General features: G+C 42.0%; 1 protein-coding gene across 1 annotated transcript in view; it reads left to right on the plus strand.

Moving 5' to 3' along the window:
• The window catches only part of HSF2BP (heat shock transcription factor 2 binding protein), a 108570-nt gene that overhangs the window by 53168 nt on the left and 42596 nt on the right, over positions 1–12806 (plus strand). Inside the window, exon 8 of the mRNA XM_069472242.1 lies at positions 11443–11546. Coding sequence (XP_069328343.1) covers positions 11443–11546 — 104 coding nt within the window. The remainder of the gene's footprint in view (positions 1–11442; positions 11547–12806) is intronic.

Raw genomic sequence — 12806 nt, forward strand, 5'->3', positions numbered from 1 at the left:
TTCTCTCCCTTAGCACCATTCCGTTCACTGCTGACTCCCAGCTTGCTTTCCTCTGAAACCGGGACCTTTCTCATACCAATAGGTCAGCCTCTTCTCTTCCTGCCCCTCCCTCTCTGCCCCGCCTTGACTGTAACTTGCCTGTCTCTGGGGACGGTGCGTTCGCTGCCACCTCTGTGATCAAAGGGTATTCATCTTTAGCAGTTGGTGCCTCAGACCCAGAGAGAGGGTTAGCTTTCTCTCAGCTGCCCATTTCTAAAAGGCCATTTCTCTTCCACTTTCATGCAAAAACCTTTCCTCCTTCAAAATTTGAGCTGCCAGTTCTCTCTACTTACCCCTTTCTCATCCCCACCCTCTTCTGACATCGAGGTGCTACCCCTTGTTCACCAAGTGCTGACTTGTTGGCTTCTCCTCCCCACCACCTCTGTCTCAAATGGCTTGGACATCTCTGTGGATGATTCATTCAAAATCTATTAATAATTTCAGGGGCACTTGCCTTCTTCAGCTCCCAAGATTTGATGTGTCCTTCACTGTGGCAGTGGTCCACCCACGTGGCCACCCCCTGCACTTTGTCATCAGGTGGACTGCCCAGCTCTGAGGCTATACATCCTCTCCTCTCTGACTCCTTTTTCTGCTGCCGTTGCCTCTAAACTCGCCCAGCCCTCTTGCTCCTCAGCACACCATCACCTTCATGGCTTCCCTCGCTTCTAGCTCACCTGGATCCCAGCCTGCATCACGTTTCCTGATGCTCCCAACCATGGATCAGCTCAGCCATCCCCCTCCTGCATTCCTACAACCAGGGCTGCTCAGTGATGCTTAAGAAGAAGGCTCCTCAGATGCATAGACTCATGCCACTGTTCCTGGTCCTGACCACCCCTTGGATCCTCTTCTGTGTCCTGATTCAGGCCCCACTCTCATTTCCACAGTGGTGATGACAGACTGTGCACTCTCTGCACACCCCTCCCCACCTGCCTGTTTGCCCTTCTCTGCTGGCCGCATCCTGGCAGGCGGCTTTCCTTCCTGCTGCACACGGACCGCGGATGTGAGTGCGAGCTGCCTCAGCTCAGTCACCTCCCTGTTTATCTCTGCTCACCCTCACTCTCTTCTCTCATGCATGAGAGGAACATGTGACATGTCCGCGTGTGTGTGAATAATCCTCCCACCTGTGCAATTGATTTGCTGTTCTCTGGGATTTTGCTCAATTAATTGTCACCACTTCAGCATTTTCAAGTTCTCCCTCTCTGCTGGCTCCTTGCCAGCCTTTGTCTCCCAGGCTGTGCCAGCCCTTCAGTAGGGCCCCGGGGTCCACATCAAACCATTTGCCAGCTTTGCTGGAATTTGGGTGGCCTTGGGTTTACCATGACATGACACATTTTCCCAGAATGAAGGGCCAGCTCCCATGCGCTATTCCTTTTGCTCCCCTGGAAGTCCCTGTGGGCCTGTGGAGCCCTGGTGCAGCAGAGTTGATTCTGCTGTGGGGCCACACAGCCATCTCTGGTGGCAAACATCTAGGGTGGAAAGTGGGACATTGCTGTGAGTCAGCCTTTGAGTTTTCTGGGTGTCATCGCCTCCCAAGACTTATTATTTCTGGCTATCCCTAGTTTGCCTGTTTTTGGAAGACTTTTTTGTCCCGCCTCCAAGTGTCTCACTCTGTTGCCCAGTCTACGGTACAGTGGCATCATCGTAGCTCACTGCAACCTCAAACTCCTGGGCTCAAGCGATCCTCCTGCCTCAGCCTCCCGAGTAGCTGGGACTGCAGGCGTGTGCCACCATGCCCGGCTAATTTTTCTATTTTTTGTAGAGATGGGGTCTCACTCTTCCTCAGGCTGGTCTCGAACTCCTGACATCAAGCGATCTTCCCACCTTGGCTGTCCAGAGTGCTAGGATTGCAGTTGTGAGCCACCGTGCCCAGCTGGAAGACCTTGTTTTTTTTTAACTGTTCACATCTACAGACTTTTCACATCTGGTGGTCAGACACACCAGCTGACCTTGGAGGGCCCCTTGAGGTGCTTTGTGCTGCCAGTGTGGTCACAGGACGGTGTCTGCTGCAGTGCTCTATCTTTTAGGCCTTAACACCCATTCCTCGTTGATAATTTTCCCATCCATGTCAGCCTCACAGGTGTCTGCTACAAATGGCCACCTGACAGAGTCGTGAATTTCTTCTTAGTCATTTAGCTGGGGGAGGGGGTGACAAGTGTCAGGAGCTTCCCCTGTCACTACCACTTCAGTCCGTTTCCTCCACCTCCAGCAGTGGTCACCAGGCTCATGTGCATGGCCTGGGCTGGGCAGGGTTTGTGTGGAGCATGTCCTGGCACTGAGCGGGTGTGGTGGCCCTGAGGCTTGTCCTTCCTTATTGCTGCCACGTGACTCTGTAGTTTCTTTTCTCCCCAGCACTTGACAAAAGCTAGGCAGCCCACATTTTGATTTCATGTTAGATATCTGGATTTCTCCAGCCTTTTAAAGTCCCCTGGCCTTTTTGGTAATTAACTTACCAAGGCCAGTTTATTTTTTTTTCCTGACTGTCCATATTTCATTAAGATTTTTACCAATCCTTGTTGAATAGGCCATGAGACCATGAGAGGCCTTTTAACATCTCAGGGGTCAGACCTCTTGGAGGTGTCATTGAAAGGGCTGGTTGAAGGCCCAGAGTTTAAGGTGGTTCCTTACCTGGAGGGAGGAGACCCCTGACAGGTGAGATGGATGAGGGTTCCAGGAAGTGTGTTATTTATGTTCCTGAATGGCCACTTGGTTTTCAGTATAACACTCTCCCCAGGTTTGCAGCTGGGTTGTAGGCTCTGTGAAGAAAACACCTTTGTTCTGTCACAGTGCGTTTCACTCACGGGGGCCAGAGAGTCCGTGGTATGTGTGGTCAAGGAGGGGCTGAAAGGGACAGCAGTGGCTCTGCAAGGCTGTGTCTGGGCCAGACACAGGGGTGGCGGATTACAGGAATGCCTCTTGGAGTTTGTGCTCTACCTCGTCCCTGCTCCTTGAAGTTACTATTGGTTTATCCGTTGCCTGACATCTTCCCCAGATGTCACCAGGATGTATCAGTGAGAAGTGCTGCTTGTGGGCAGTCCAGGTTCCTTGTGCGGTTAATTTCAGAACCAGCTGTGAGCTCTGCAGGAAAACCAGCTCACCTTTGTGAGCAAACCAGGATGAGGACAGCCTCCCACCTCTCTACAGAGCAGACATGCACCTGGGTCTGCAGAGCTAATCTTCCCACAAGCTCTCATCTTCCGAAGAACTTGTCTGGGATAGAGCACAGCCTGTATTTTCTGAAGATGCTTCTAGAAGTGTTTCCACAAACTGTCTTAAAACAATGGCAGCATTTTAGAACTAAGTGTGGAGAGGGAGCTAAAAAGCTCGAACCACACCATGTTCAGAGGTGCTCTGCTTGTCTCTCTGCCATGTCCCGGAAACTTCCGGGCAGCATGGACGGTGTCTTCAGCTCTGTGTTCCTGAGGCCCAGTACACAGAAGGCAAATGCTCACTTTCTGGGTCATTGTCCTACCTTGTTTCCTGTTAACAGTCCTTCAGAATGTGATTGCATTTTGGTGGCCTGACCCCTTCTTCATGTAAGGAACTGGCTTAGTGCCAACAGAAAAAAAAATGTTCAAACATGATTGGGTTTCTAAACAGTTTCCACTCAAAGCTTTAATAATTCTAGTTAGGAAAGTTATCATTAAGGATCTTATAAGATTATTTTAGGACATTTGTTTAACAGTTAATTGTCTTGATGAGGGAAGTACATTTTGAAGACAAATTCAAGATAATCAAGTTCCTAAGTTTGGAGTCCTCAGCACTTCCAGATATTAATAAAAGTTAATCAAGTTTCTAAAATATCTGTAACATTTGGGACCTGTGAACTAATATGTATTATTTCCAGGTGGTAGAGCTTTCAGCCACAGCATGCTTCACATCCACTGAGTTGGCCTAGTATTGATTTATAAATCGCTAGATGGTGCCAGGAACATCAGCTCTTCTGGAAAGGTATTACCCTAATTCTGTGTACATTAAAAAATCTCCTGGCCGGGCACGGTGGCTCACGCCTGTAATCCTAGCACTCTGGGAGGCCGAGGTGGGCAGATCGTTTGAGCTCAGGAGTTCGAGACCAGCCTGCGCAAGAACAAGACCCCGTCTCTACTAAAAATAGAAAGAACTTATATGGACAGCTAAAAATATATATAGAAAAAATTAGCCGGGCATGGTGGTGCATGCCTGTAGTCCCAGCTACTAGGGAGGCTGAGACAGGAGGATCGCTTGAGCTCAGGAGTTTGAGGTTGCTGTGAGCTAGGCTGATGCCACGGCACTCACTCTAGCCTGGGCAACAGAGTGAGACTCTGTCTCAAAAAATAAAATAAAATAAAATAAAAAAATAAAAAATCTCCTGTAACTAAGTAATGTGCTTATTTAGCCTCTTCAATAAGAAAAAATCAGATAACCAAATACACAAATGGGCAAAAGAGATAACTGGGCAATTCACAGAAGAAACACACACAAGCTTCATAAACTCGGCAGAGGTTCTCGACCTCCATAGTTATCAGGGAAATGCAGATTATAACCATAGTAAATGTCTTTTCATTTCATCTCATTGAAAAAAGTCAGTCTGACAGTTCCAAGTTTTGGATTGGATGTGAAGCCACAGTGAAGCTTACACCTGTTCATTGTGCTGGGGCAGGGTACCTAGGGACAGCTGGGTGGTGTCTGTGGAGGTTGTGCACATGCCTGAGGGCACACGTGTACTCCAGAGATTTTACATAGGAGTACCAGGATGCTTGTATAGAAAACAGGATAGCACAAACTAGGAAATTACCTAAATGTCTGTAAGGTGGAGAAGAGATAAAAACAAAATTGATCAATTACAAAGGTAGGACATTTCAGGGGAAATAACTTAGAACTGTACAAATCAACATAGACAAATCTCAGCATGGTGTGGAAGACTACATACAGTATGCTGCTGTTGATACAAACATGCAAAGCAAAATTAAAAGTTTCCATACATAATGTAGTTAAAGTATTAGAAATGCTGGGCTGTTTCACATACCAGATGTAGCTGCTGGTCACCACCTCCCTGAAGTGTGTGCGCAGGTGATTCCACAAAGGGGACTCAACTACAGTGGGGAGGTTTTCTTTCTTAACCAGGGAGGTGGGTGCAGTGTTGTTCTTTATATCTTTTCCTATGCCTTCAATGTTACATAATAGATAAAAACAAATATATAGATATTTGATTAGGATTATATGTTATAGGCCACAAATTTTCAGGTTGTTACTTGACTGATGACAGGAGCACAGAGTCTACAAGTGTGTTCAGTAGTTAATTACTTAACATACTCCTCCTAATTGGTAGGCCTCTAACTCTTAAGTTTCTGCCAGGAATCGTTTGGTCCGATAGCATCTTGTATTGCTGTGCCAATCCCTTCTTTCTGAAATTACATGCAATCTTTTGTAAAAATTGTATTACATATTGTACTTAAGGATTATCTCATGGTGCTAAGTTGGCTGCTTTAGATTTTGGTCAATTTAGGATGACTGATTTGTAGTTTTGTTTCTGGGCAGTGGACATCACACTCATTCCTTTTTCTTATTTATTTTTATTGCTAGTTTGTTTTGAAGTCTTGGGTGTGTTTATTTTGTTATTTCTAGGCTACAAGTTATGTTTCCTTTTAAGATCAAGAATAAGGTAGTTCAGTTGTATCTCTTTTACTTTGACTCACATTGTGTCAGGAGGTCAAGGAGTGCTTTCTTTCTTCTCAGGGGAGAGCTTGTTCCGCCCCAGGGCTTGCACGGTTAAGGAAGCAGAGCTTCCTTCTTACTGGAAGTGAGCTCTGTTGCTTGTGCAGCATTTTGAGTTCACCAGCACCCTTATCTCAGTCTTGCTTTCAGTCCTTTTACCATGGATGTCGTGTGCATCTAAAATTATCAAGACTGCAGAGACTGGGGAAGTTGCTCTTTTGGAGCCCATTAATTCCATTTATAACAGATTTTCCCACTTAGGTTTGTGGTAGGAAGCAGAATTTGCCTACCTTTTTTGTCATTGGAAGAAAAAAATGTGATTCGTAGAACACTAGTGTGAGAAATGACATTTACTTAGAATATTAATACTAGAAGAGTAAATTGAAGGGGCAGTTGGAAACTTGACTCATTATTTGCAAATATTCTTGGTTGGAACAGGAATGTTATATTAGAGAAAACATTTGCATAAGAAACAGAAACTCATTTGGGATTTGTTTTTTGCTAACTCCTGTGCGACCTAGAAGTCTTTGGTCTTCTGTGAGGTGTAGTATGGAAGTGACATGAGGTCTCAGGTGACACTGTTGTTGTCGTAGTTACTGTTGTCGTAGTTACATTTGTTTCATTTTAGCTTCTTAAGGATAATGAATTTTGAACAAACACGAGCTTTTAAAGACATTTGTCAATTTGTGAGTTGTTTTTGCCACTTTAAATGACAGATGATAAAGAATTTCATCCGGACATATTTTCTGAAGTTTGCCCCATATTACAGTTATTACTAGATGTTACCTTTGCCTTTGGAGATCTAGAGAAGATTGGTTTATCTTACTTTCATGCTGTAAAGCAGAGGTTGGCAAACTTTTTCTGTGAAGGTCAGATAGGAAATATTGTAGGGCCATAGCGTTCCTGTTGCAGTGACTCTTGCTGTTGCCTGTAGGAAAGTGGCCGTGGACAATACATTTAATTTTAAGAAATTCCAACTATGTGTGTTTGTGATCTGAAGTAGGAACTTTTCTCTTCTTGGAATTGTGGATTAGAGACCTCACTAAATTTTAGTTAAGGTGCTGAATTTTCCTCATGCACACTACATCTGAGTAGCCCTTAGTACCTCATTAAATAGGTTACTAGTGAGTAGCTTTGGAATATGTGTAAAAATTGTCAGTGCAACTAGAAAAGACTTGCAGTTTGGCTCATTTTGTAGCCTGTTAGGAGGCTGAGGATCCTGTTTGGAGATTTGGGAGCCCCTGCTGTGGAGCATGCTCGCGCAGCTGCATCTTCTCTGAGTCCACGGCGCTGCCATGGACTTGGAAAGTGCCCACAGGAATGTGGGGGGAGGGAGACCATGGCCTCTGCTGTCTGGCTCTGCGGGGCCGTTGCTCACAGGGGAGGGCTCACTTTCCCACGTGTACGGGTCTGTGAGGTGGTCAAGACAGACAAGCCATGGAGCTTGCTTTTGACAAACTAAGTTTAGTGAGGAAAGCAGATATTTTAACAGAAAACTATAATAAAACTTTTCCAGGGCAAACTTGCATTTCATGTACCATGATTTGCTGAGTTAGTCCCTTGTTAGTGGACTGGGTCAGTGGGACTGATTTTCCTTTTGCCTCAGGTTCCAATATGTCTTGTCATGGCACTGTTACAATTCCATCTTTATTTAAAATTTTGCTGTATTTCTTATCATAGAATTTTTGCATTAATTTTTATTTTTAAAAATAATGAATTATAATAGTAAAAAAAATCTTGGCTACTAAGCCTCTTGGCACCCCCCCCCCCCTTAAATTTGTAGCGGAAACAAGGGCCTTACTCTCCTCATCCTAGCCAGCCCTGCTGGTTAAACTGGCTGTTGCAGAAGGTATGTTGTGTGGTCTCTGGCCTCTGTTATCTTTTCCTGAAGAGAAGGGTGTTTATTCTAGCGAGTCGTGAGCTTTGCCTGACTCACACCTACACTGGTTCCCCAAAGCTCACTCACACCTACACTGGTTCCCCCTCGGGGTCCACGTCCCAAATCTGTGCCTCATTCCTCAGGTCTGCAGCTCCCCCTCTCTCTGGCGGGCTCCTCAGTGTCTGCATCGTGCTTCTGCGATTCAGAGGCCAGCCAAGGACCCAGGAAGGTTTTTCAGGCACGTTTTAGTGCGGCTCCTGTTTTGTACCCTCCTTTCTGGATTTCCTCTTTCCTTGCTTCCCACTCTGGGAACCCTGGACTCTGGTTTGGTCTCAAGCCAGTCATCCACAGGTGTCTGATGGAGGCAGCCACCCCCTGCTGTGCAGTCATGCCCAAATCTCCACATATTTGCCCTCTTTGTCTCAAAAAATGTTCTCTTCTTTCAAGGGGGCGCTTCTCTCCAGTTTCTGCCTGCTTTGGGCTGCTTTCCAGTCCTCTTAAATGTTTCTTCTGTTTTGTTCAGAATTTGTGATTCTTCTTGGCAGGAGGGTTAGTCCAAGGCAAATTACTCTGCTGTTGCTGCGACTCATTCATTTTTAGATTTGTTTCCTAGAATAAGCATTTAAGGCTCTGTGTGTGTGTGTGTGTGTGTGTGTGTGTATTTATTTCACAAGCTTGACTTCACAAGTTTTATTTAGTGTACTCATTATTCAATTCTAAATACTGCCTAATTTTCCTCATAATTTCTTATTTGGCCTGTACTTGTAGAGGTGTACTTTTTAATTTTCTAAATGTTTGGAATTTTAAAACTTACTTTAAAAAATTGATTTTTAACTTAATTGCATGGTGGATCAGAGAGTTAGCTTAATGTAAGAGGTGTCTTAAAATCTCCCATTATTGTGTACTAGTCAGCTTTTTCTTGTAGTTTTGTCAGTTTTTGCCTTTATGTATATTTGAGGCTGTTTTATTAGGTGCATGCAGATTGAGAATGATATTTTCCTGATGAACTGAACCTTTCAGCATTACGTATTTTACCTCCTTATCTTTAAAAATGCTCTTCCCTTAGTTTCTTTTCTATAATATAGCTACTTCAGTCTTTTTTTTTTTTTTTGGTTAATATTTGCTTGATACATCTTTTCCCATTCTTTTACTTTCAGCCTTTCTGTGAGCTTTTATTTTAGATCTGTTTTTTTTAAACAGTACATTGTTGCATTCTGTTTTTTATCCAGTGTGACAATCTATAACCTATGCATTTTAATAGGAACATTATTCTGTCCCTTAACATTTGCAATTAGTGAAATACTTGGATTTATTTTTTCCATCATGATTTTTTGTTTCTATTTAGTATGATTTTTCTGAGTTCTCTTTCTAGTCAATCTTCCCTCTATCCTTTTCTCCCTCTGTCTCTCTGTTCTCTGTCTCTCTGTTCTCTGTCTCTCTGTCTCTCCGTTCCTCCTCCTCTTGAATTCACTAAGATCTTTTCTGAGTTCATGTTTTTCCTCTCATGTCTCGAGAAGTTTACCTCCATTTCTGTATTCCAGTAATGAGCCCTGTTACAGCTTTGATGTATTTGGCATATACTTGAAAGTAATGTCTTCCCCTCCTGAACAGTGGAAGGATCTTAGAATGCTTTAATATCTACCCCCTGGATCACATGCATTCACGGACTGTATCTTAGCTCTATTGAAAAATTTCAAAAATGCCGTATGTTAGACATTTTGATTGCTGCTTTTACCACCAATGTTTACTTCTCTGTACCCACGTCTCCCTTTACTTACTATTTCTCCTTGTATCTCAGAACATTCTTCTGAGATCATTTTCCTTTTTTTTGAAGCCTGTCCTTCAGATTCATTTAGTTCATGTATGTTTGTGGTAAAATGTCTGAGGTTTTCTTGGCAGTATTTTTACTTTACCCCCTTTGATGAAAATATTTTTTATTGGGTTTACACTTCTCAGTTTATTAGTATTTTCTCTGTATACTTGGAGGATATAATTTCCTTGCCTTGTGTTTTCCACTTCTGTTGCTGAGAGCCCAGCTTTCAGTGTAATTCTCTTTTGTAGGTAATGTGTCTTTTCTAAACTCTGGCTACTTATACAATCTTTCTTTTTGTCTTTGATTTCCTATAGTGTGACTGTGATATGTGTAGATTTATATTTATTTTTATTTGTCTTCCTTGAGATTTTTTATGCCTCTTGAATCTGAGGGTTTGTGTTTACTTATTTCTGGAAAGGTCTCAGCCATTACCTTTTTGAAATATTTTTTTCCTCCTTCGTTCCTTCTGTTCTTTTTTATGGAACCCATATTGGAAGAATGTTGAACTTTCTCCCTTTAGCCTCCGTTTTTATTTTTTGCTCTGCTTTCTTTAGCTCTGTTTTCTGTTTAGTATTTCTCTTTTCCCATATACCTAATTACCCTTGAGTTTTATATTTTTTTTATTATAGTTTTCATTTTTGTAAATTCTACTGTTATTTTTTAATTACCTGGTCGTTCATAATAGTAGCCCTAGCTTCTTGATCATGTCTTAAATTTCTTTTAAAATTATCTTCACCTATTAAACATACCCATTTTATATTTTGCAATTGATACTTCTAGTATCTGAAAAAGTTTTGGTTCTGGCCCTGTCATTGGTTCTTCGTGCTGGCTGTTACTTATATGGTCTTTTTGTGTGTGTGTGTGTGTGTGTGTGTGTGTGTATGTGTGTGTGTTTTATTATGATTTTTATTATGAGCTCACATTTGCTAATACTGTATTGGTGGGAATTCTTTGAAGACCAGGTTGAGGGTCCTCACCTTTAATGCCCAGGAAGCTGTGGGAGCTCCTATCCCAAGCCAAAATTTATATTAAAATTTAATGTAAATTTTAATTTATATTAAAATTACTGGCTTGGAGATTTTTCAGGCCTGCCAAAAATGTGAATTCATGCTCAGCTTAAAAGTTTACTCTTTTCTGGTTTTCTGCAGGGCTTGCAATCTGAATGCCTGTCTGTGTGTCTGTCTGAGGCTTTGGGCTTCTGTAATCTGTCATCTTTTTGCACTTGTCTCTCAGAATTTGTGCTCTCACTTTGTTCCTGATCAGAGATGTTTTTCCCTCATTTCTTGCAAGCTCATTCATTATTTTAAAGGCTTTGCAAAATATCTGCCTAGCCTCTTGTATTACTTTGCTGTGTGAAGTGTTTGGGATCTCTGTATTCTGCAGTATCTTCAGAAACCATAGTCCTGTAGTTTCCAACTTTCATCAGACTCTAAATTGCCGGTTGTGGTTCAGTTCCTGAAAGAGCTTGTAAAATTTTACTCAGTAAATTGCTTTGGTCGTTACGGATGACTGAGGTTGTAGTGTTCTTCTTTCCACATGTTGTGGTTTTAGCAGTCTTGTATAGCCAGACCTGGCTACCCAGATGTCATGTGTAATGTTCATTGAATAAAAAGATACCATTAGATTTTAGATGGCTGAATTGAACTTTGAGAGTACACTTACGAATTGAGGATTGCCTGTATCTTAATGCAGTATTGGTAATAAAAGGGATGAATCAATAAATATGGTTTGTGAGGTTTTCTATGGAATGTCTCTGCATTCATGTGTCTTGATTATTTGAATGTATAGATGGTGGTATCGTATGATATCATTGCTGAAGCTTCCCATTTTCCTGTAGCCTCACTTAGACAAATATCAATTCACATACCTTATACTGACATACTTATCCAGATTGTGGAATTGGACACCTGAAATTTAAGGAAAGCTTTAACTATGTTAAGGTCTTCACTAGAGATGTATTTAGGGTGAAATACAGTGTGGATGGACTAACATCTCAACACCATTTTCTTTTATGTTCCAGGTTGATGCTGATGTCCCTGTATAATGTGAGCATCAATTTGAAAGGCTTGAAATACATCAGCGAGAGTCCAGGGTTCATCCCTTTGCTCTGGTGGCTTCTGAGTGGTAAGTGGGGGTGGTTAGTTATACAATTTTGTACGGTTTATATGGTAGTCCTCCCCCAATCCATGGGGGATGCACTTGAAGACCCCCAGTGGATGCCCGAAACTGGATAGTACCAAACCCTATATAGCCTATGTTTTTTCCCATACATAAATACCTATGATAAAGTGTAATTTATAATTAGGTGCAGTAAGAGATTGACAACAATACATAATAACAAAATAGGACTCTTACAATAATAATTGTGCTTTGGGGACATTATGAAGTAAAATAAGGGTGACTTGAAACACTGTAATACTGCAGCAGTTGATCTGATAACCTAGACAGCCACTAAGTGATTAATGGGTGCTTAACGTGTGCCCCGTGGACACGCAATGCAAAGGGATGCTGCACATCACTCGTGGGACGGGGCAGGACAGCTTGAGATTTCATCACACTACTCAGAATGGTGTGCAATTTAAAACTGATGATTGTTTATTTCTGCAACTTTCCATTTAATATTTCCAGACAGTGGTTGACTGTGTGTAACTGAAACTGTAGAAAGTAAAAACCACAGATAAGAGGGAGCTGCTGTATACCTGTTCCTCTGTAGATGAAGAAAGTTTTAAGTATTAGAAAGTAGGATTGATCATCTCAAGATGTTATTTTTTTTTTAAAGATTTCAAATTATAGAGACTTATTATTGGTATGCTAAATCGCTTAATTTCGACTTCTGAAGTATTGTTTTCAATTTGGTTATGATTTACTGGTGACCCCGTAACACAAAGAAAAATTATCTTACGAAATAGCTGGTAAATGGCATCAACCTGTCCCGTTCTCTATGGACAACGTAGCACTGTACGTGGGGTACGTGGCTCTGAATATCAGATAAAGGACAAGTCCCATTATTGAAGAATTTGGGTAAAAAGAAGTTGGAGAGACAGCAGCACTGAGGAGAGAGATGCGCGTGTACGTGTAGAGTATGTGTGTGTTTTAAAATTTCGTTTAAAATAAAAAGCCCCCTTTACTGCTTACCTTCCTCTTCACACTTAACCACCAATTTTACCTAAGGTTTTGTCCCAATTTCATTATAATTTTTAACACTGTATTTAATGGGTATATATTTTACTTAAGCATGTAACAATACTGACTTTCCTTTTTCATAATACAATTAATCTCTGTTTTTGAGCTCCATTTCTACTCAGTGGTGAGTGCTTATTTTTTTAAACAAATTTATTGAGGCATAATTGACATGCAGTAAACTGCATGTACTTAAAGTGAACA

This window comes from Eulemur rufifrons, chromosome 7 (assembly GCF_041146395.1).
Source record: "Eulemur rufifrons isolate Redbay chromosome 7, OSU_ERuf_1, whole genome shotgun sequence".
NCBI classification, from domain to species: domain Eukaryota; kingdom Metazoa; phylum Chordata; class Mammalia; order Primates; family Lemuridae; genus Eulemur; species Eulemur rufifrons.